This window comes from Penicillium crustosum (genome assembly GCF_028827405.1).
Source record: "Penicillium crustosum strain IBT 35664 chromosome Unknown utg000003l_segment0_segment0, whole genome shotgun sequence".
NCBI classification, from domain to species: domain Eukaryota; kingdom Fungi; phylum Ascomycota; class Eurotiomycetes; order Eurotiales; family Aspergillaceae; genus Penicillium; species Penicillium crustosum.
Window position 1 is genome coordinate 1559914 of NW_026623124.1, and position 20322 is coordinate 1580235.

Consider the following 20322-nt stretch of genomic DNA (forward strand, 5'->3'; position numbering starts at 1 on the left):
CGCACTGATTTGACGCGGGGAATGTTGCCTTTTCTGGAGCCCTCGACCTTACCATAGGCAGGTCTTTGGTAGTCGGGGTTCAATGCTGTGGGATGATTAGATGATTCCAACGCGTTCGATCGCCATGATCAGCATCGTGGATATGTAAACCAATATTTCTTTCAAAAAATCATGTCACAAGGCGGATAATCGTGGCTTTAGGCATGTAACTATTTTTTAGAAAGCTGTGTCCTTGCATCTATTATCGTGTTGGTTGTGCTCGTTTCATCTTTAGCTTTGAGCATGAAGGAATTTTGTTTCTTAAATCACAGCCTAGTGGAGAGATACGAAATGTATACCATGTTCCTCCCAAGAAAACTCATCACGCAATGGTTTTGTATTGCCATGCCCAACGCTACGAATGTCCCGCATTGTCTGACATCACTCCAGGGAGTCTCGTCCTTAAAATGGCATTTTCCCCCGCAAAGTGACCTAATTCGGGCCAATCGAGCCTTGGCAGTGGGGTCACTCTAAAATTGAAAGAGCCAATGACAGCGATAGCGCGAATGACTAACCTTGGAACTACCTAGGTAGGGCGGGGAACTTTACCTATTAAGCACACGAATTTTCAATGAGGAGAAGTATACATTGAGCTTTCATAAAAACATAAATGAAATCGTTTCTCCAGTTCAATTCAAACTTCTCCAATACACACAATCTCCCTTTTATCCTATACCATGAAAATCGACCGTTTCCGATCTGCCTGGGGAATTGCTCCTGGTCCGAACATGGACAACTGGGCTCAATGGTTTCCAGAACTAAAAGCTCAAGGTTACAGTATGTGTAAATCCCACACGCTTTGAATACTTTGCTGACAGTGTCTTGGTAGGTGGCGTCGAAGTGGATATTCATCCGCTAGAGCCAAGTACTGACTTCCCTCGCCTGAGGGAACTATGCAACCAGACTAGCTTAGAGCTTGGGTTAATGTTAGAGATTGAGCATTCTAGGAGGAAAAACAATGTAACTTGCTAATTTGCGTAATAGGATACATTCGTCTTGGTTTCAGTATCTCGGACCCCGCCCAGCTGGTACCAAAGCAGACCACCACTTGCAAAATTATCGAAGCCTGCTCGAATCAGTGCAGCAATTGGAGCCGTCGACTATGAACTTCCAATCAGGCGAGTAAGTGGTAGTTCCATGGCCGGATCGGTGTATATTTTATCTGACATTTAGCTGAAGAGACCTTTGGGACGTCGAGGAGTCAATTAAATTTTATAAAGGGACCATTCAGATTGACCGCGAGCTTGGAATATCTGGCCGCGTCTACCATGAGACACACAGAAACCGATCACTCTTTACACCATATGCCACACGACGCATTCTAGAGGCTGTCCCCGAGTAGGAAAAACTTTGCCTTACATTATTCGACCATTGAACAAGTACTGACATTACCCTAGGCTTCGGATCACGGCCGATTTTTCCCATTGGATGGTTGGATGTGAGAGAGTTCTGGACCTCAGCGAAGGCGATAAAGTCATGATGGACGCAATCATACCGCATGTAAGGATCACACACCCAAGTCCAAGCTGTGATTTTAACACTGGCCTAGGTTTACCATATTCACGCAAGAATTGGAACAACACAAGCATCACAATGCCCGGAACCTACGAACCCCATCTTCAGAGAAGAAAAAGAGTGCTTTGAGAGGATTTGGAAAGATGTCATCCGTTCGCGCGTCAAGGATGGAGCGACAAAAAGGATTGTTTTTGTGCCAGAATATGGGTTGGTCCTCTATAATTTCCCGACTGCAGGCTCAATGCTAACTTCTTAGACCATTCCCATATCACCCAATTGGGAGTGCCAAAACCCACGGCCAAGTTGCGGATGAAGAGGGCCAACGGCTGCAGGTTCTTTTCGATGACTTCGCTGCAACCTTGAACGATGCTTGATTGGGATCCGTCATGATGTGCCCCAATGTTTTAGAAGAATTCTTTTTTCCTTTGATATAGCTTGTATAGAATGTATTTAGGAATTTTGTTTTAGCGGAATCATTGCTTTTATTGTGGTCTCTGATCGTACTTGATCTGATGCGCTTTTTAGAAAGCCCAACGGGGCGAATCTGAATGGAGACGCTTTTTGCAACAGCCTCTTCGTGTCTCCTTCTTGAACCGAATTCCTCCAGGACTATATTTATAGAACGTAAATGAGGCTGGCGTTATCACGGCTGAGATGAAGCCTCTAACTCCTCTTTTTCTTGCTTGTTGGTCCACCACCAACAGGCAAGATTGGTCCCTATGGCAGCAACGACCCCAGCTAGAGCAATGGCAAAACTGTTTTTATATCTGTTATACGCCCACTTAGATTGAAACAGTTGTGGTCCAATAACACCACCAAGCTGACCGATGGAGTTCTGTAAACCCCAAGCGAAGGCCGTTCCCGTAGCCCCTCTCATAGTAGCCGAGCGCCACGAGATGAAGGGAATGTAATAAATATTGACGAAGAAGGTGCCTAACATGCATGCAACATATAGGCCGGGTGTGGCAGAAACGGCGAAGAAAAGGATGAAGGCGATGATCATTCCCACATTATACGCCCTGAGAAGTTAGCGATGCTCTCATGACACAAGGAAATGACATACATTAGCTGGACTGGTTTCGAAAGGCTAGCGTGTCGCAGGATCAACGAGCCAAGTACCACGCCAATGATGCCTGTGGCAGCCGGTGGGATGTTGAGTAGCTGGTTGGCCGGTAGTTTTGTAAAGCCGAAACTGGTGGTGAGAGTTGGGAGATACCACTGAAGCGCGTACATTCCGAGATTAATAAGCATCTGTGAGAAGGTAAAAGACCATTGAATGGGTGATCGGAGAGCAGCGAGGATCTCCTTTTTGCTGAAGGCCGGATCGGCTGTTTTAGGAGCACGGTCACCGAGCCGAGCCTCAATAAATTCTTGTTCGCGTGGGCTGAGCCATTTGTTACTCCTCGGAGATTTGGGGTAATCAGGGAGCACGAGAAATATAACACCCGAGAAGAGAATAGTGATGATACCCTCAATTATGAATACCCTATACCATTCTCCATTAGCTTGACCTCACGCGCAAGAATCAAAGTGTCCAAGGGAGATACATACCACCGCCATGCACTCAGTCCCCGTATCCCATCCATGTAGCTTATACCATAACAGAGCAGCGATCCCACAATCGATGAACATTGGGATATGCCTAGCAGCCACATAACGGGGGTAGCCATTTCGTCGCTCGGATACCAAGAGTTAAGCTGTGTTAAAATTCCTGGATAGGAGCCGGTCTCAAGGACTGCTAGTAGGAAACGTAGGGCGAGCAAGCCCTGGCGGTTTTGTACAGCTGCCTGGCAAGCTAGAACAATCCCCCATGTGAAGAAAATTCGTGTCTGCCACAGCCTTGGAGTCATCTTCTTAAGCAGGAGATTGCTCGGTGTCTCGAAGATGATATACCCAATCTATCTGGTTAGAACCATTATAGGGTATGGAGTAAGACACATACTGTGTATATAGAGGACACCCAGTTGTACTGGTCAGCAGACATATTCAGCTCATTGAGAATGTTGGACTGCTCCCCAACCTGCAGGACTTTGATGCTGGAGACGTTGTTCACGTCAATCTGACTCTTAGTATTCTGGGTCAAGTCTGGGGATAGTAAGACAAGAAAGACATACCTGCTTAACCATGTACATTAAACCAATTAACAAAAGGAAGCGCTTGTCAACCTTCCGTCGAATATGTTTCTCCTCTTGTGAACTGAAGCTAGCCAAGAACTCCTCTCGGTCCTTAGCAGTCGTCTCGACAACCGGCGTTTTAGAAATGTCACTCATCATGCCCGTATTTCCAGTTGCTCATTCAAACCGTGATTCAGTTTTCAGTGGCCTTTTATATTCAATTTTAATAGTATCCTGGCTGATGTTAGAGTGTGGACGGCTTGATGGTGCCATATCTACTAGTATCACGCTCCCAGATACTAAATATGCAACATGATTTTGTGTATCAATCTAGTGTGATCTCCGAGCAACGCCTAAGCATCAAAATCTCCAGATGTATAAAAAAGAAACGATATAGGCTAGGCACTTGACTGTTTTATCGTTGTATTGCTCCTAGGGTTTAATATCCAACCTCAACTATTAAGTAGACCTTTTTTTTAAAAGAATTTAGTTGAATGTTTACTCTTACATCCACCAAATTCAAATATGTTTATACCTTTAAACTAATGCCGAAGATTAGCCAGAACCAGCCGCCTAGTCTGTTTCTCTTGCGGGGGAAATTGGCAACTATCGCGCATGATGACGCCTTTCCAATGTATTACTCCCTCACGCAGAGTGCATGTAGTTTTAGTGAGTTCTAAGGCGTGCTAAGGCGTGCTCGCCTTTACTCGGTGAGCAAAATGCGACAAGGTGTGAGCACTAAAATGGAAAAGGAAAGCTACCTACATTTGTAATCGGGTCCATATGTAGGGATGTATATGCTAGCTTTAGATAGTAGAACAATGGACGTTAGGCACCTACCTGGTAGTGACCTGCTATTGGTAAGCAAACTATATTTCCAAGGCTGCTTCCCTAGGACTTAGAAGCCTCTCTGGGAATAATGTGAAAGGTCAATGACCAAAGTCTGATTTTTTTTCCAAGATGACGAAAAGACTTGGATTTCTGTCGCCATACCTGAAGGACTTCATATGGGTATTGTATATAACATAAAATCCTCGGAAAGCCTCATGAAACATCACGTAACAAGGGCGTATTCCCATCGATATCAATTCCAAATCTGGTCCGCCTATCAATTGCCCGTTCGTTAACATCACCACTCTCCACTGCCGAGGTACGGCCTCCATCTTGGATTTCAATCCCAACACTAGATACACTCGAACCACTCGAAGCCGAAGCATCAGACTGACTCGGTTCTTTTTCAACCTCCCACCACCCCATTGAAAACACACCCTCAAACAAACCCCTTTTTCTCAAACCCGCATCAGAATACTCCGTACCCCTCAAAAGTTCCAATAACCTTGACTCAGCAACGAGACTCGCAACTGAAGCAATACTACACGGACTCTTGGGCAGAACCTCCTTTGTCCGCATCATGCAAAGCACAGAAAGTGCACAAATTACCATCCCGGCCAATACGCCATCCAAGATGCGCGTGGAGATTTCACTTTGCACGAGATACTTCCGGCCATCATGGAAGACGCCTTCGTAAATAGGCGCGTGGCTCGTAGCAGGCTCCACGAACCACGTAGTGTTCAGCGGGTCATCGAAGGATTCCCGCCCATTAGAATTGAATAATTGCGCCATGATGATGCCCCAGACTGTATTGAGACGCGCTGCTAGGACAGTCGGGTCGAGGAGTTCTTCGGCGGGGACACCGTGGACGCCATCAGTTAGAGCGCTGCGGAGTATGTTTCTGACGTTAGGGTTTGTTTTGAAGAGGTAATTCTCGATCGTGCTTAGTGGAGGAAAGGAATCAACTGTCGTGTTGAAGACTGTTCTATTTGAGTTTGGGACAACCCGGGGGTGGATGTCGGCGTCGATGGAGAAGGAAGGGAGCTGAAGTCTTGTGTCGACGTCTACTTCTTCTATTGTCGCATTGCAGTTCAGGAAATAGTATTTGGTCGACAGAACTTGGTCGTTATATACACCGTATAGTATGTTGTCAGTGGAGCAGTTTGAGGTTGCATTTTCGGCCGGGACGAGGTAAGTACCTCGAAGGAAGTATGTCGTGTCGTCCAACGGGTTTCCCCCCTCTTATACTCATAGCAGGGGTCATCAGAGGTGCAAAAGTATCCAGTGCTTGCAGTGGAACAGTTAATTGAGGTTTTTTCACAAGTGAGCTGACTGCGAAGGGCGGGGATGCGGGCGTCGATGTAGCCTGCGCCTGGGGGGATGGTGGTGTCGAAGAGGGCGAATTGCGGGAAGGCAAGATTGTTGTATGTCCATTGGGGCTCGGATAGATTGAGATGGATGATGAGGCCGGCCGTTTTGTCTGTATTAAAGTCCACCACGTCACTATATTTCAACTCGTCGCCACGAGTGGGGTCTCCTAGATTCCAGCGGGTAGTTTGCGTGATATTCATTGGGGATGTTGGCCACGAGGCTTCGGCGGTATAAAGACCGGATACCACGATTGGGTTTATTGCTGCAAGAAGGAGAGACGTTGTGGCTGCTGCGAGGGCCCATTGTTTCTTTTGGAGATTGTCAAATACGCCGTAGAGGGCGATTTTGCGAAGCTGGTTCTCGAAGATGGTTGTTTGTGGTGGAGCAGAGCCTTCACGGAGGAGAGCGTATGGTTGGACGATTCGTGCACCAAACTCAACGGATGCAAACACGACGCGGATGATAAACATGACCAATGCTGGGATATAGGTCCAAATATAGTGAATATAAGGTGACTTTCCATCGACCAGGGTGATACCATGTGTACTGGAGGAAATATGGTAGACAACCTCGAGGCCTATAATCACGGCGATGGGAAGGGCAAACACGGAAATCTTTATGAGCCATGTGGTTGAGAATGGATACCACCATGTTGGCGAAGAGGTCTCATGTTCACTGGATTTGGCGCCTTCAGGTGCCGGCTCATCCGTTGATTCATTCTGTGGAAGTAGCCTGAACGCTTCCTCCGTGTGACTTGAGGTATAAAGTATCTGGCCCAGCCTAGTATCTGCCATTTGAGATTCTGTCTTGAGCTGTGATCCTTTGAATGAGGTCATAAACTCTGGGCTTTGGGCAAAGACAGCCGTCATTCCCCCAATAGACCCCGTGTCACGCGGGCACACAGCAACCGGGATAAAGAAGCAAAGGAGGGTGGTGACAATGGCAATCAAACAAACTAGTAGAGCTGCCATCAGCCAGAATGACAGCTGACGCACAAATAGGCGCTCCTCAATAAACTGCCCCGTTCCCTCAATATTGTGCGGGTCAGACTGAAGCAGCTCGTACTGCATGACCTGCCGCATAAGACACGAGAACTCGTTTTGCATGGCATCCGTAAACGCCGGCATATCATTCCAATACACCTCTTGTGGCGTGTCCTTGCGCCCAGTAAAGTGAAATTCTTCCTTCGAAATAACAGCACTTCCATAGGCCTCGGTAAGACTCAAGGAGCGGAAGCTACTATGTAAAATCTTTGCTGGTGACACATTCGCGATTCCCTTCGTGGCCTTCAAGTGTTGTGGTTGGATATCTGCTGATATTGCACTTTGTCCAGGCTCACGCCAGATTCTGACTGGACCGCGATACGCATTATATCTAGGCTTGCAGACAACCAGGTGAATAGGAGGGACATTCCATGCCAATTGCAGCGATTGATTTTTTGGGAGCTTAACGTCAACCGTATTGACGACAGCCGCCCAAACTCGCCAATCAATGGCCCAGTCGACAAGCAAATTGTTGCCGACAGCGTAGGCGTTGGCACTTTCACCTCCACATGCGGTTAGATGCATCTCAATGCTGATATTCTCCTTGTTCAGTATCGATTCGATGCTGCTGGCGGGAATCTTATAAGTACATCCGTCCGGGGCTGACCATATTGTGGTATTTCTTTCCACGTATGTTTGGCTGCCTGTACCATTCCAGTTTGGCGACGGTATGAGCCCGGACCCCCAAGTCACAGTTCCGTTCTGACAATCAAGGGAAGGCTCAATGACTTCTATATCCGCCTGATATTTCGGGCCTATTGGGATAGTATTGTTTCCGGTCGCATATGAGCTGTCTGGTTGGAAAGGCGTGTAGATGTAGGGTTCGTGGAGACCGAAAGGACGCGTTAAATTACGGGCAGCGAATGCAGAACAGGCGGCATATGACCGGGAGTCATAATGAGTCGCCGTATAATTGGCCCCGCTAAACGCTTTAGGGACGGTCAGGCTCGAGGGACGAGTGATGGGCACTGAGTCGAGTTCAAAGAGACCCGTTGAAAACACAGTCACGCCGTTAAGAAGCAGCGAGCCTGCCACACAGAGAGATACCAGAAAGTGCTTTTGCTTAAGGGATTGATATAGCGATACAACGTTCCATTTCGACATGTAGTCGAGGAATATACTCTGCGAAGCTGGTGTTAGACCCCGGTGCATCAAAATCCACGGCATGAGCTGTGCGGCGCGGTATTCAGCCTGCATCCAGCCAGCTGTGAGGATCGTGAATACTACACAAACATTAGATCATATTTTTTTGCAGTCAAGTCATAAGCCTACATACCTGCGGTCGGCCCATATGTCCATAGATAATAGTATCGATCACCATCAGTCTCAATTCCCAAACTTCTATCCTGGCGCTGGGTGTACACATAAAGCGCAATGAGCGTGCCGAAGAGTGACAGGAAACTGAACAAAAATACAATCATGATCGGACGGCGAAGAAAGAACGGTGCCCACAGTTTTTGATGGCCACCGTTCTCATTTTCTTCTTTTGCAACAGAGGCATAGTCCCCCAACCGTTCAGGGGACCGTTCTTGAGCGACCATGTTCAAGCTAGAGGTTCCGATGCCATTAGAATAGACGCAAGGCAAGGTCTACGGCCCGGAAGGTTCTGTGTGAGTAGTTGGCATTTGAGAGAGAGAGAGAGAGAGTATTTAATCTGAATACACCGACTCGGGACCTACCCACTTCCTTTTGTGGTTAGTTTTGTCATCAAGGGTTTGCCCCGGGACCGTCAGGGACCTTCTAAGGTTCTGAGGTTCCAAGGTTGACTCTCGGCCCCACTCATTGCCTTTCCAAGGTTTTCTTTCTCGCCTTCAGCCTCATGCACTGCCCCTTTCATTTTATGAAAATACCTCCGATTTGGATCTACACGTTCTACCCGGGTGGTCGCAAATGTAACTTTAGTCAGCGCTGGAGGCAGTTTGGAGTATACAACATAGTCAGTTCGTTTGTAAGTAGAAAGTCTTAGGTGATACGGTCCTTCCCGTACATATTGTGGTGCCGTACCAAGAAAGTGGTAAGTGTTCTGCTATAAAGCTGTCTAGATTCGTTCATTAGTGAGGATTTTATCACTCATCCTTTTCACTTTCTGTTTTTTATATCGTCTAACTTCATTGCTAGGGGTTTTTGAAAAGTGCTAATTTGATGTGGGAAATAATACAGCCCAATTTACCACTAGACCATAACCAACATCTCGGTTCCTGTTTAGAGACGGGCCATATTCCTAGTATGTAAACCCTCAAACACTGCCAAGGCCATTGATCATTGCCTATATAGGTAATTATCTACCTAGGTACAGAGCACGTAACTTACACGAAGTAAGCATAACGGAACGCTTATCCGTGATAGACAACTTCTTAAATGCCGCGTCGGTCTCCATTTGAGGTTACACTGCTCAGCCCTGAAGATATAGATCTATGTTACCTCCTTGGCAACAATTCTGTCAATGTGGCTCCCCCAAGACTATGTACACTAATTTCTGACAACTGTATTACATATACCACTATGGTATTACACAGAGAGATATCTATATATAATTAGTATGAATTACAGTAATTGGTTGTTAAACAAACGAGAGAAATACTAGTGTAAAATGATCAACAGGATCTACATTGACAGAATTGTTGCCAGGAGGGGTACACTCAATTCCTTGTCCGCATCTGTCTTAGCATACATTATCATTATCGTCGGTCTCTCCAGTCCCTCCGCTATATCGATGCTCAAACGAGGAGTGTTCATACGCGTAAATAGAATTGATGTAGAAATTGGTTTATCACATATAGTGATGTGGACTAATAATGGCGAACATTCGCTCTTGCCGCTGATGGTGGTCAATGCGACCTGAAACCATCTAAGGGAATGGGGGCCAAATTACGGAGTAGAAACTGTAGGGTCGCCAAATGAGGCGCATTTCCCAACACCCAGTATGGCTCAGGCCGTTCATCCAAAATGAATTCATCTGCTCATTGAATAATAATAGAGAGGTGAACGAGTGTGAGTGGACAGGGTATTTTTTTCCCCCATTAAACCTCAGCCGTTTCCCACCGGATGACTCAAGCGGCAGAATATCCATACATCTTTAAATTCAAAGATTTTGGGAGAAATGAAAGGGTTACAACCTTGGAAAACAGTGAGTGGTCTTGGCGTTTGGAAGGAGGGGTTTAAAACAGCATAATTTAAAGTCAATAGAGTTAAGGTGATAAATCACGTGGGCGGTGTGGACCAGCCTTACCCCACTTTCGAAAACAAAGCTTGCAGCCATGAAATGACACTAGGCCTAATTAGGTAGACATGGCGTTCTCGAGGTCATTACTATGGAGGATTAATCTGCCCAGGGAGCCTTTAATGAGGCTATAATCGGGTGACCCTGTTTAATAGCCCGGGCTGTAGTTAATTTGCTCCTACTATTTTCCTTCTTTTTCCCAGTTCCCTGCCAATAGCCAATACAACAGTATAGATCTATATACCTCTCTTTCTCATTTGTGCATAACAATATCTAGCGTTCACAGCATTCTAGAAGCGCTACAGGTCACGGAAGTACTAGCATAATTACGGAAGCTGTTTTGGTGCCGATATCTAAGTATGGAATTTCTTCCGTCCGAATCAAAGCCAAATCATCACTGCAGCCAACCCCGGTTTGATGAACATACTCAGCCATGTCTCTACGATGTGGAAGCCAGAAGGTGATTGACAGAAGTAAACGCTGATGATAATCTATCTACTGGTATGGAGCCCATTATATGCTCCATGGGAACCAAGAGAGAGGTCTATCTACCGGCAAGCAGGCAAGCAAGGCCTTGCGACCTTGATACCTTGCTACCTAGATGTCTAAGTGCATCACCGTTTCTCCTCACAACCAATATCTCAAGCGTTAGAAGGCGCCACGGAACGCAAGGACACTGGGATAGCAGTTGTCTCGTCAGACACATTCCACAGCAAGGAATAAATGCCTCCGCCCTCGGAGTTCTCTCTAACATAAAAGCTGGAAGAGATCTCGCCAGAATCCGATTCCACCATCATCCAATTTCCATAGAAGATGAAACCTGTAGTAGTAACATTCGACATATTCTTCGACGTGAAGCCCATTTGGTGGCTCGAAGACGATGAACTGGGGATGTAAAGCATCTCATCGGACCAGCTGTCGTTTCCACTGACGGTTCCATTCGGGTTGCCGATCCAAGTGCTATCCGACGCCTCGACTAGTATGTCCCGTATTAACGTATAATCATGACTGCAGGGTGGATGATTTCACTAACAGTATACACTTGAGACTTCCGTAGCAGTTGAGTTGGCTGGGTCGCCAATCTGAGCCTGGCCTACCACCTTGTCAATATGGTTCCATACAGTCTGTCGGTGAATGTCAAAACTTACCATCTGCATAGAACAGAGAGAGACCGCCAACCGACTCTCCATACGCATAAAGTCCGAACTTCTCACCCGAGCTGGGAGCTCTCCGCGCGACTGTAGGAGTGTACGCGGATGCTCCCAGGCACAGTATGGTGTAGGAGACTAAGAAACGCAACATGGTTGATAGTAGATAATCTGAAAGTTGATTGATGTTTGAATTTGTACAAAGTTTTGCAGGAACCTGACTATTTTGTTCTCATTCTCTATATACATGGTCCTTTTGCATGTCGCGGCCTCGGAGGCAGTGCTCCGCTTATTCAAAGTTTCAGGTGAACATGTAGTACCCAATCGCCGTTTAAAATTTTTAATGGTTTATCGCAAAATATAGATCTGTAGAAAGTTATCAAAATTGGGTGTGTGGACGAGCCCCGGCCGCGCGTTAGCTGACGTTGGTGCTGCGGGTGGTGCTGCGGGTGGTCCGCGTGGTTCTCGGTACCTGCGTGGTACCTGGTATCTGCACGATGTTAATTATCTTGGCAGATAGCGCGGGGAATTTGTCTAGAACTGTCTTGCAGCCTTCGGACTACGTCTCGATTTTTTTATTTCTTTAAATAAGAGGGAAAATGTTACAATGGCATTCCCTGGTCGAGTTGTAGGTAGTCCATTAATCCCAATTGGAAGAGGGCACCCAACGTATGGTGATAGTCACAGTTCTAACGCACCTTTTTTTCCAATTGAGATGTTCTCATAGGGTTTGGAAATTATCATATATCTCTGTTCTGTCTTGAATCTTCTACGATGCGCAATTCGTGACGGTGGTCTGCATTAGGGCCTGATTCTCAATCGTGCAGGCCCACCACTAGATCGATAGCCTCGTGCAGTTCACAATAGTTAAAAATAGCCTCGAAAATAGGCAAACTCTGGATCCCCGGAGATCGGCACGGATCGGCCACTCTAGCTCTGAGCTTACGCACCCTTATACGTTCATCCAAGCCGAGTCCAATCAGATGTTTTGGATTTTGCTAGGTTGTTGATCCTTTGGATGATCGAGACGAGTTCCAATTTTCATTGCGAGGCATTGCAATGGTACAGTACCGGAGAAATTCTCCATGTTGATAAAAGGTGGTTTGTAGCTATAATACCTTTCTACAAATCATCCGACAGTCGCTTCCAACAATATCACATTCGTTGTTATTCCCGGTTTTCTTTTCTTTCTTTTCAAAAAAATTTCAATTCTTCTATATATTTACTCTCTTTTAGTTTGCTACAGCTCCAATTACTAGCATTCTTGATCGGCCTCAAGCGATCATGAAGATTTGGACCGCTCTTTTGGCTGTCGCAGGGTTAGCCTCGGCAACCTCGATCCATCACAACAGACACACCAGGCTTCGACGGGATGTTTGCTCTGGAAACACTGCCAGTGATAGACAGAGCTGGTGCAATTACGACGTGAGCACCAACTACTATGATGTCGTTCCGACTACGGGTGTGACCAAAGAGTATTACCTTAACATCGAAGATGTTACAGTTGCTCCCGATGGCTATTCTCGTGCAGCAATGGCAATCAACGGGTCAATTCCAGGCCCTACCATTGAGGCCAACTGGGGTGATAATGTTGTCGTTCATGTCACCAACAGTCTGACCTCAGTGAATGGGTCTAGCATTCATTTCCACGGCATCCGCCAGAACTATACCAATCAGAACGATGGTGTAGTCTCCATCACCCAGTGCCCTACTGCTCCAGGACAGACAACGACGTATAAGTGGAGAGCTACACAATATGGTACATCATGGTACCATTCTCACATCGGGTTGCAAGCCTATGAAGGTGTCTTCGGTGGAATCGTGATCAACGGACCTGCCACTGAGAACTATGATGTTGACAAAGGAGTTTTGTTCCTCAATGATTGGAGTCACCAGACTGTTGATGAGCTCTACGACACTGCCCAGGCTAGTGGCCCGCCTACATTGGACAATGGCCTCATCAACGGCACCAATGTGTATGGAGATGATGATTCAACCAGCCAAACAGGCTATCGTTTCAACACATCATTCACTGCAGGCACTTCTTATCGCTTGCGTCTCATCAACGCTGCGGTTGACACTCACTTCAAGTTCTCAATTGACAATCATACTCTGACGGTCATGGCTATGGACTTGGTACCTATCGAGCCATTTAACACCACTGTCTTGAGCATCGGCATGGGTAAGAGACCATTTGCCCACCAACTAAATATATCTGACTGACCATTATTTCTTATCCAGGCCAGCGGTACGATATTGTGGTCAACGCGGATCAATCCACAGGAAACGACAGTTTCTGGATGCGTGCAATCCCCCAAGCCGCCTGCTCCGACAACGACAGCACAGACAACATCAAAGGAATTGTTTATTACGGCAGCACAGCCTCCACACCCAGCACGACCGCATACACGTACACCGATGATTGTGACGATGAGGATGTCTCCGATCTCGTCCCGTACCTTGCCCAAAGCGCATCGTCACCATACTACAACTCCAGCGAGCCAGTCACACTAGGCACAAATTCTGAGAGTCTCTTCCGCTGGAAGATGAACGGGACATCGATGCAGGTATACTGGGATAACCCGACACTGCTGCAAGTCTGGAACAACGACACATCATTCACCAACGAGAGCGGCGTGGTTGTACTCCCGCGCGCAAATCAGTGGTCTTACGTTGTCATCGAAACTACACTGGCTGTCCCACATCCTATCCACTTGCACGGCCATGACTTCTTTATTCTCGCACAGGGAACGGGGACGTACAGCTCCTCTGATATCACGAGTTTGACGAACCCTCCCCGTCGGGATGTGGCTATGCTCCCTGCATCTGGGTACCTTGTTGTTGCGTTCAAGACTGATAATCCCGGCGCTTGGCTAATGCATTGCCATATTGGATGGCATACTGAGGAGGGATTTGCTATTCAGTTCTTGGAGAGGTATTCAGAGGCGCGGAAGTTGATTGATTATGATACTTTGAATTCCACTTGTGAGGCATGGAATGCATATGTCACGGAGACTTCGCTTGAGCAGGAAGATGATGGAATATAGATATGCAGACAGTGGCGGGAGCATGCATTTGAGGGTTGGTTTCACCGTTGGTGAATTCGATTAACGTGGAAAGGATGATTACTTGTCCTTTATTGGCCTTCATCCTGACTTGTTCCCTGTCTCTTGAAATACTGAAAGCCGCTACCGTTGATGTGGATGATCAGGGGTTGATATTTATTCATCGTATGTGGTCCAGAGCTTTGTTTGATTCTTCTAGAAATGAACGAAATCCGGCAAGTCTTCAACAATTCGACCCAGAGTCGACTCAGAGTCACCGCGGTATCGTCTATTATACCCATCTAGAAGCCCAATAATAGTCTCATTCCGTCACTCAGAATATTAGGATCGACCTCCCTGTTAGCAAGAAGCACATTCATAGCATCCACGTGTCCCCCAGCAACAGCATTTATAAGAGCCGAGTATCCACCCGAAGTTTGTTAGTTTGGGTCTACGGTAAGCACAGAAAGAAGCAGTTTCACAATCTCCATATGTCCATTACTCGCAGCCCCTATGAAAGCACTGAATCCATCGTGGGATCCGGCGTCAGCTTCCAAGCCCTCAGTACCGATGAGACGCTTGACGATCCCCAGGTGCCCATTTAAAGCTGCTGCCATCAGCGGAACTCGCCCAAATCGATTCCTGGAATTCGGATCTACATTCTCCGTGCACAGTAACTCCTCTACCATACCTTCTTCCCCCTCGCCGGCTGCGACTGACAAGGATGTTTCCCCGCAGAGGTTCCGGAGATCAGGCTGGATGTTTCTGGTAGACAGAAGCAACTTCACGATCTCGAGGTAATCTGCCGCCGGTAATTCCCTGGCATATGAGGACTCGGGGTGACTCCAGGGGATGTGCGGACAAGAACGTAAGCCATTCCCAGCCGCCCAGAAAAGCGGGGTTTGGAAATACGCGTCGCACGTGTTAGGGTCAGTCTGTGCCGTGGAAAGAAAGACTGAAACAATATCCGCGTGTCCGTTTCCGGCTGTCCATGCACAGGGGGGTTCTTTTATGCAAGTCTTTGATGCTGGGATTGGGGCCCTCACCCAAGAGGCGACTGCAGGGGGCTGGCTTGCCGCTTTTGGTAGCCCATAGTAAAGCTGAGCTTTCATTGTGGGAATTTTTCTTTTTGTAGAGAATGGGGTTGGTTATTTGGTATAAGGGGCGAGATGTTTTAGCTAGACAATTCAGATCTTGTGGAGATGAGAGGTAATTGGCGATTGATATGAGCAATTCAGCTGAGAGGAGTGATAGAGCCATGTTTGTCATAGTTTAATATAAATGAAAGGAGGAGGGGCAAATGGAGTTTGATAGGAAAAGAGGACGATTAACTACTTCTCGGGCAGTGGGGATTAGCCTGGCGCTAAACAATATCTGAACGTCAAAAATCACCCCAAGTGCCGTGGATGAGAAATTACCGTAGCTACTAGCTATTGGGAGAGAAGAGGAAGCAGAAGAAGAATGTTTGTGGATTCAATCTAGGAAGAGTAGGGTATTTATACCCTGAATCTAACAAGCAAGCGCTCACTCTGTCAGCAAACAACGGGAGATGGGATCATCTCAACATAGATTTTCCGTGACTTCGATACTTCGTGATATTTCTTACTTGCAGCTATTGATATGTAATATATACCTGGGGATCTACTCTATCCCCTGCGCGTAATGGCAACTCCCACCCGAAAATGCTTCATAAACCTCCCCCAAACAGCCTTTCCCTCAACTTCCCCAACAGCAATAGGCCACAAAACCCTCCCAGCACCATCTTCAAACCCAATCGGACACCCCTCATCAGTTTGGCACTCCGGTGCAGCACTCATATATCCCGGATCAACAGAATTCATAGCAACACGCCGTCCCTTCCATGCAGCATGTGCTTCTGTCTCTGTTATCATGTTGATCGCTGCTTTTGACATATTCGTGTGCACGTGATGGCCAGCTTTGCTGCTTGACTGGGGCGTATCTTCTAGTATTCCTTCGCGAGACGAGACGTTTATTATGTATCCTGCCGGTGTGGATGGAGCTGAGGGGGAAGGAGAGGAGGATGGTGAGGTGCCCATCACTGGAAGAAGTTCGCGGCAGAGGATTAGAGGCACGAAGGCGTTGACCGAGTGGGCACTTATTAGATCTGAGTAGGGGATTTCGTGGAGGGATTGGACCCATGATGATTTTGAGGGCTCTTCATCTTCGTTGTCGGTTGTTCGGAGGCCTTTTGTGGCTATTTGGTTTGTAGGTTGGGTACCGTCTACACCTTCAATTTGAGGCTGGGCTTTGTTGTTCGTAATGCGTGGGATCCAGGTTGCTTGTTGTCCTCCTCTTACGCGGGGTGTGTATCTGTCGTTCTCGGATTCTGCAACTAGAGCCATGGTCTGTGGATGGTCTCTTAGATGATCCTCTCTAGAAATGGCTCTCACTTCCCCCTTGATTGGATCGGTGAGGGTTTGTGCAGCGTTGTTGATAAGTATATCCAGAAATCGTGCCCTATCAGATGGGGTCTCGCCATCCCAAGCGCAGAGTAATTGTTTCACAATATGTACCAGACGGAAAGCATCGTTTGCTGTTCTGAAGTCTGCACCAACTACCTTCAGTCTTTTCTCCCATTGGGCGAAGTCTGGCTCCGTGGAATACCGAACTGCAGCATCGGCTGGATACCGAGAGGATACAATGACTTTGGCTCCACAACGGAGAAGTCTCAATGCAGTGGAGTAACCCAAGTTTATTCTCCCACCAGTAACGAGTGCAATTTTACCAGTCAAATCGAGCTTTTCTGGTAGGGAGAGATTCGAGCAGCCGATATTGAACATACCGCATTGGCGACATAGTGACGGGTATAGTTCATGAGACTCAGTGGGCGAGAAACGGTATCGACAGATGTAGCATCTTTTCTTCGCATCCGGTGCTTTTGGTGCGTCGGCTCTCTGAAATCGTTCATGCTGTGTGTATCGGGTGTTGTCATCCATGGAGAGCTGGCCCCGCACGGCTAAAAGAACCTCGGACAAAGGCTCTGTTGGAGCAACAACTTTGTGCTTTTGAAGATAGTCTAGCACTTTGAGTGCCGTTTCCAACTCCTCTGGTGTTGGGATATGCATACTATCCATAGAAATGTGTTCATCGGATTTGGTCATCAGTTCCAATTGGCCTAGGTAGGTCTTGATACCTTTGATAATGCTATTGCATCTAGTCGATCGCAATGCTTTGGAGACTTCGCTTTGTGGGGTGAGATGCCAGGCTACTTCATCAAAAATATCTTCCGTAACAGAAGATAGTTGGATTGCGAGATTACTGGGCACTTTTCTCTCTATGCAAGCTTGCTGGTCTTGTCGCAAGCGCTGTGCGATTGTCTCTGCGTCTGGCAGATGAAATTCTGGGAGCCCTTCCTTCATCTTGTTTGAAATTTTCCCAGGACAAAATACCGAACAGAATAGAAAGGCATAGATGAATAGGTAGAAGCTTGGGCCCCGGGGATGACTCAAATGCAAATGACTCAGGTTAGTATTCTCAGCCCCCGCTAAGTAGCCGCATCGCATGAGGCTCCACAACATTCTTTTGTGATCTTTCCCGATCTTTCCCTTCTCTTTCTTTTGATGCCATTTTTCAAAGACAAAGACGTGACAAAATGGGTTATAAAACACTACCAACCAGTTCCATAGTCAGCAATATAGCGGCTATGCCGACCGAGCTCGCTCATCAAATCATCGATGACCTGCGAGTATGGGATGTCCTCAAATTGCTATGCTACGATAATGATCGAGTAGACGCCTGCATCATGTCCCATCCAATCTGCGGCAACATGTTCGGTGCCGACCCAGAAACTCTCGCTAAGTGGAAATTCGCTGCCCACCTCTACAAAGACATATTCATGGCGGTCGGAAAGGGACTGATACAAGATGACTGGCGTGGAAGAAACTATCTTGGCACAAATATCCACTGTGTCGTGCCTCAGAAAAATGGAGAGACTCACATCTGGAACTATATGAAGCACCGCATTCAAGATGAGCTCAATATTCATTGGTGCAAAACAGACTTGACTCGATTCGGTGCTCCTGATTACTCAAACGGTGTTGAGGGTCGACATCTCAAGGCATTCCATTCTTTCGAAGAGCAGAAGACATGTTGGGATGACATACAGAAAGCAAAAGCCAATTTATTCCAGCTGAGAGCTTCAGAGCTTCGCTGGACCGCTGATATGTTGGAAGCAAATTCGGATATCCTAAAGCGCACACTAGACCCGACACAGGAGTTTCGGCCAAATACTGCGCACATCGTGTCGCGGTTGCGACATAATGCCGATGCAATCATGCGGGCTCCGATCGAGAAGTTCGTCTTTTCCGAACATTTCCGTTATGACTTCCTGGGAATCATTCCGTTCGACTCAGCCTTAGACCTACTGTTGCATATGATGCAAAAGCACGGTCTGATAGCAGGTGATAAAATTGTGGCGAGCAACACAACCAGTGTCACTGATGGCACTTCGCACCCATCTTCTATCATCAATTCGGTGCGAATCCTTATTGATGGAATGGCAAGATTTTATATCTCGCCTCCGGAGACGGCAGAGCAACGAGCCGATCTTGCGTGGAGGCCGACAACTAACAAAGACGGCGATCTTCTTCGAACGGCGAATACTCCGTGGTCCGAACCGCTTGGTGGAAATGAACAGGTATCTTTAGAGGGGCCCTATTTCACTGCGTTCAAATTTGGTGATAACAAAGGGTACTGGCGGCCAGTATCACTTTTTTGGGATCCTCACAATCAGATGGAGAAAGAATGGCTCGTCAGTTTTGTCGAGGTCTACCGGTACTTGAAGAACTTGGATGGATAGATGCCTTTCTTGATGGGGGCTGCTTTTGTGCCTGTGGCCCTTGGACTGAGATAAGTCGATAGCAGATGATATTTATTGAGTTAGTGTGGTCTTTGGTCAAGTAAAGGCTTCTGTAGGTGAAAGATAAGGTGTAGCAGGACCAAGATCTCAAAAGCCAAAAGACATCACACAGCAGACATTAAGGGGCAAATTTGCCATGTGCGGATCACCACATTAATGACAACGCTGGTCTTTCACTAAGTGGACAGCGGTCAAGAATGCTGAATAAATTACTACGTTAGCACCTCTATGCAGATAATTTTGGCTCCCAGATGAATCTCCCAACAAATAGCACTAGGCAAATATTGACACGGTGCCCTGCGCATGTCTAATTTCCTGCCACTCGTTCTTGAGAATCCCCAAATGCACTTCGTCCCACCATTTATCATCCTTGAACAAGCACTCTCTTCTCCGTCCCTCCTCTCGGAAGCCAAGTCTTTCATAAGCCTTTTGGGCACGAGTGTTCCAACCAAAAACATTACATTCCACCCGGTGCAAACCAGCATTCTTGAAGGCCCAATCAAGCATCCAGTTTATTGCCTCGCTGCCATATCCCTGGTTTTGATATTCCTTTTTTATATCGATACCAAACTCCGAGCAACGGTGATGGGCCATATCTGGACTTGGGGACTTCAAGAAAAGTGTGCCGATGGGCTCAGGTTCAATCTGGCTGCCTAAATCATCGGTAATTTTGTAGATGATCACAAACAGTAGCGAGTTCTCAATGAGATGCTTTTTGATGTTCTCGGTGAATTGGCGGTTCACGGGTCGTATGAGTGATGCACAGGAGTTTGTGAAGGCAACCGGATCACTCTGGATGGAATGGAAGAAGTCATCATCCTCAGGAGAGTTGAAACTACGGTATTCCAGACAATCGGAGCGGAATAAATCCATGATGATGGATGCCGCTGGTAGAATGGCAGATTGTTGCTGTTGGTCAACGGAGGAAAGAGTGATAGAGAAAGATACAGGAGAAAGATTCACGGGATGCAAATATATATGAGGGGATCTTTCTTTGGTCAGGTGACAGGAACAGGGATTATAATCTACCTAGGTAGTTGAGGCCGTTGGTAATGGCTGGCACGAAGATGCTCGGTCCACAGGTAGGAAATAGTTCATGAACAGACCTATAATCACCA

General features: G+C 46.9%; 9 protein-coding genes across 9 annotated transcripts; 3 read left to right on the forward strand and 6 right to left on the reverse strand.

Moving 5' to 3' along the window:
* Positions 1-716: 716 nt before the first annotated feature.
* On the forward strand, positions 717-1928 carry N7487_007643 (sugar phosphate isomerase/epimerase family protein; the record flags this gene model as incomplete). The annotated part of the gene is made up of 7 exons (XM_056875373.1): positions 717-816; positions 869-965; positions 1024-1161; positions 1219-1377; positions 1437-1539; positions 1589-1761; positions 1811-1928. 7 exons carry the CDS (start codon positions 717-719, stop codon positions 1926-1928), a joined length of 888 nt encoding a protein of 295 aa, XP_056727561.1.
* A 269-nt stretch (positions 1929-2197) lies between these two features.
* N7487_007644 (uncharacterized protein) lies at positions 2198-3824 on the reverse strand (the record flags this gene model as incomplete). Its single annotated transcript, XM_056875374.1, has 5 exons — positions 2198-2573; positions 2618-3040; positions 3106-3452; positions 3497-3613; positions 3669-3824. 5 exons carry the CDS (start codon positions 3822-3824, stop codon positions 2198-2200), a joined length of 1419 nt encoding a protein of 472 aa, XP_056727562.1.
* An 888-nt stretch (positions 3825-4712) lies between these two features.
* N7487_007645 (DUF3433 domain-containing protein) lies at positions 4713-8454 on the reverse strand (the record flags this gene model as incomplete). The annotated part of the gene is made up of 3 exons (XM_056875375.1): positions 4713-5698; positions 5728-8136; positions 8190-8454. The coding sequence occupies 3 exons, from the start codon at positions 8452-8454 to the stop codon at positions 4713-4715; spliced, it is 3660 nt and encodes a 1219-aa protein (XP_056727563.1).
* A 2320-nt stretch (positions 8455-10774) lies between these two features.
* On the reverse strand, positions 10775-11435 carry N7487_007646 (uncharacterized protein; the record flags this gene model as incomplete). The annotated part of the gene is made up of 3 exons (XM_056875376.1): positions 10775-11109; positions 11167-11226; positions 11282-11435. 3 exons carry the CDS (start codon positions 11433-11435, stop codon positions 10775-10777), a joined length of 549 nt encoding a protein of 182 aa, XP_056727564.1.
* A 1130-nt stretch (positions 11436-12565) lies between these two features.
* On the forward strand, positions 12566-14328 carry N7487_007647 (uncharacterized protein; the record flags this gene model as incomplete). Its single annotated transcript, XM_056875377.1, has 2 exons — positions 12566-13463; positions 13523-14328. The coding sequence occupies 2 exons, from the start codon at positions 12566-12568 to the stop codon at positions 14326-14328; spliced, it is 1704 nt and encodes a 567-aa protein (XP_056727565.1).
* Positions 14329-14765: 437 nt separating this feature from the next.
* On the reverse strand, positions 14766-15585 carry N7487_007648 (ankyrin repeat domain-containing protein; the record flags this gene model as incomplete). The annotated part of the gene is made up of 2 exons (XM_056875378.1): positions 14766-15331; positions 15372-15585. The coding sequence occupies 2 exons, from the start codon at positions 15583-15585 to the stop codon at positions 14766-14768; spliced, it is 780 nt and encodes a 259-aa protein (XP_056727566.1).
* A 386-nt stretch (positions 15586-15971) lies between these two features.
* Positions 15972-17705, reverse strand: N7487_007649 (uncharacterized protein; the record flags this gene model as incomplete). Its single annotated transcript, XM_056875379.1, has 1 exon — positions 15972-17705. The coding sequence occupies one exon, from the start codon at positions 17703-17705 to the stop codon at positions 15972-15974; it is 1734 nt and encodes a 577-aa protein (XP_056727567.1).
* A 284-nt stretch (positions 17706-17989) lies between these two features.
* Positions 17990-19144, forward strand: N7487_007650 (uncharacterized protein; the record flags this gene model as incomplete). The annotated part of the gene is made up of 1 exon (XM_056875380.1): positions 17990-19144. One exon carries the CDS (start codon positions 17990-17992, stop codon positions 19142-19144), a length of 1155 nt encoding a protein of 384 aa, XP_056727568.1.
* Positions 19145-19477: 333 nt separating this feature from the next.
* On the reverse strand, positions 19478-20077 carry N7487_007651 (GNAT family N-acetyltransferase; the record flags this gene model as incomplete). Its single annotated transcript, XM_056875381.1, has 1 exon — positions 19478-20077. The coding sequence occupies one exon, from the start codon at positions 20075-20077 to the stop codon at positions 19478-19480; it is 600 nt and encodes a 199-aa protein (XP_056727569.1).
* Between the last annotated feature and the right edge of the window lie 245 nt (positions 20078-20322).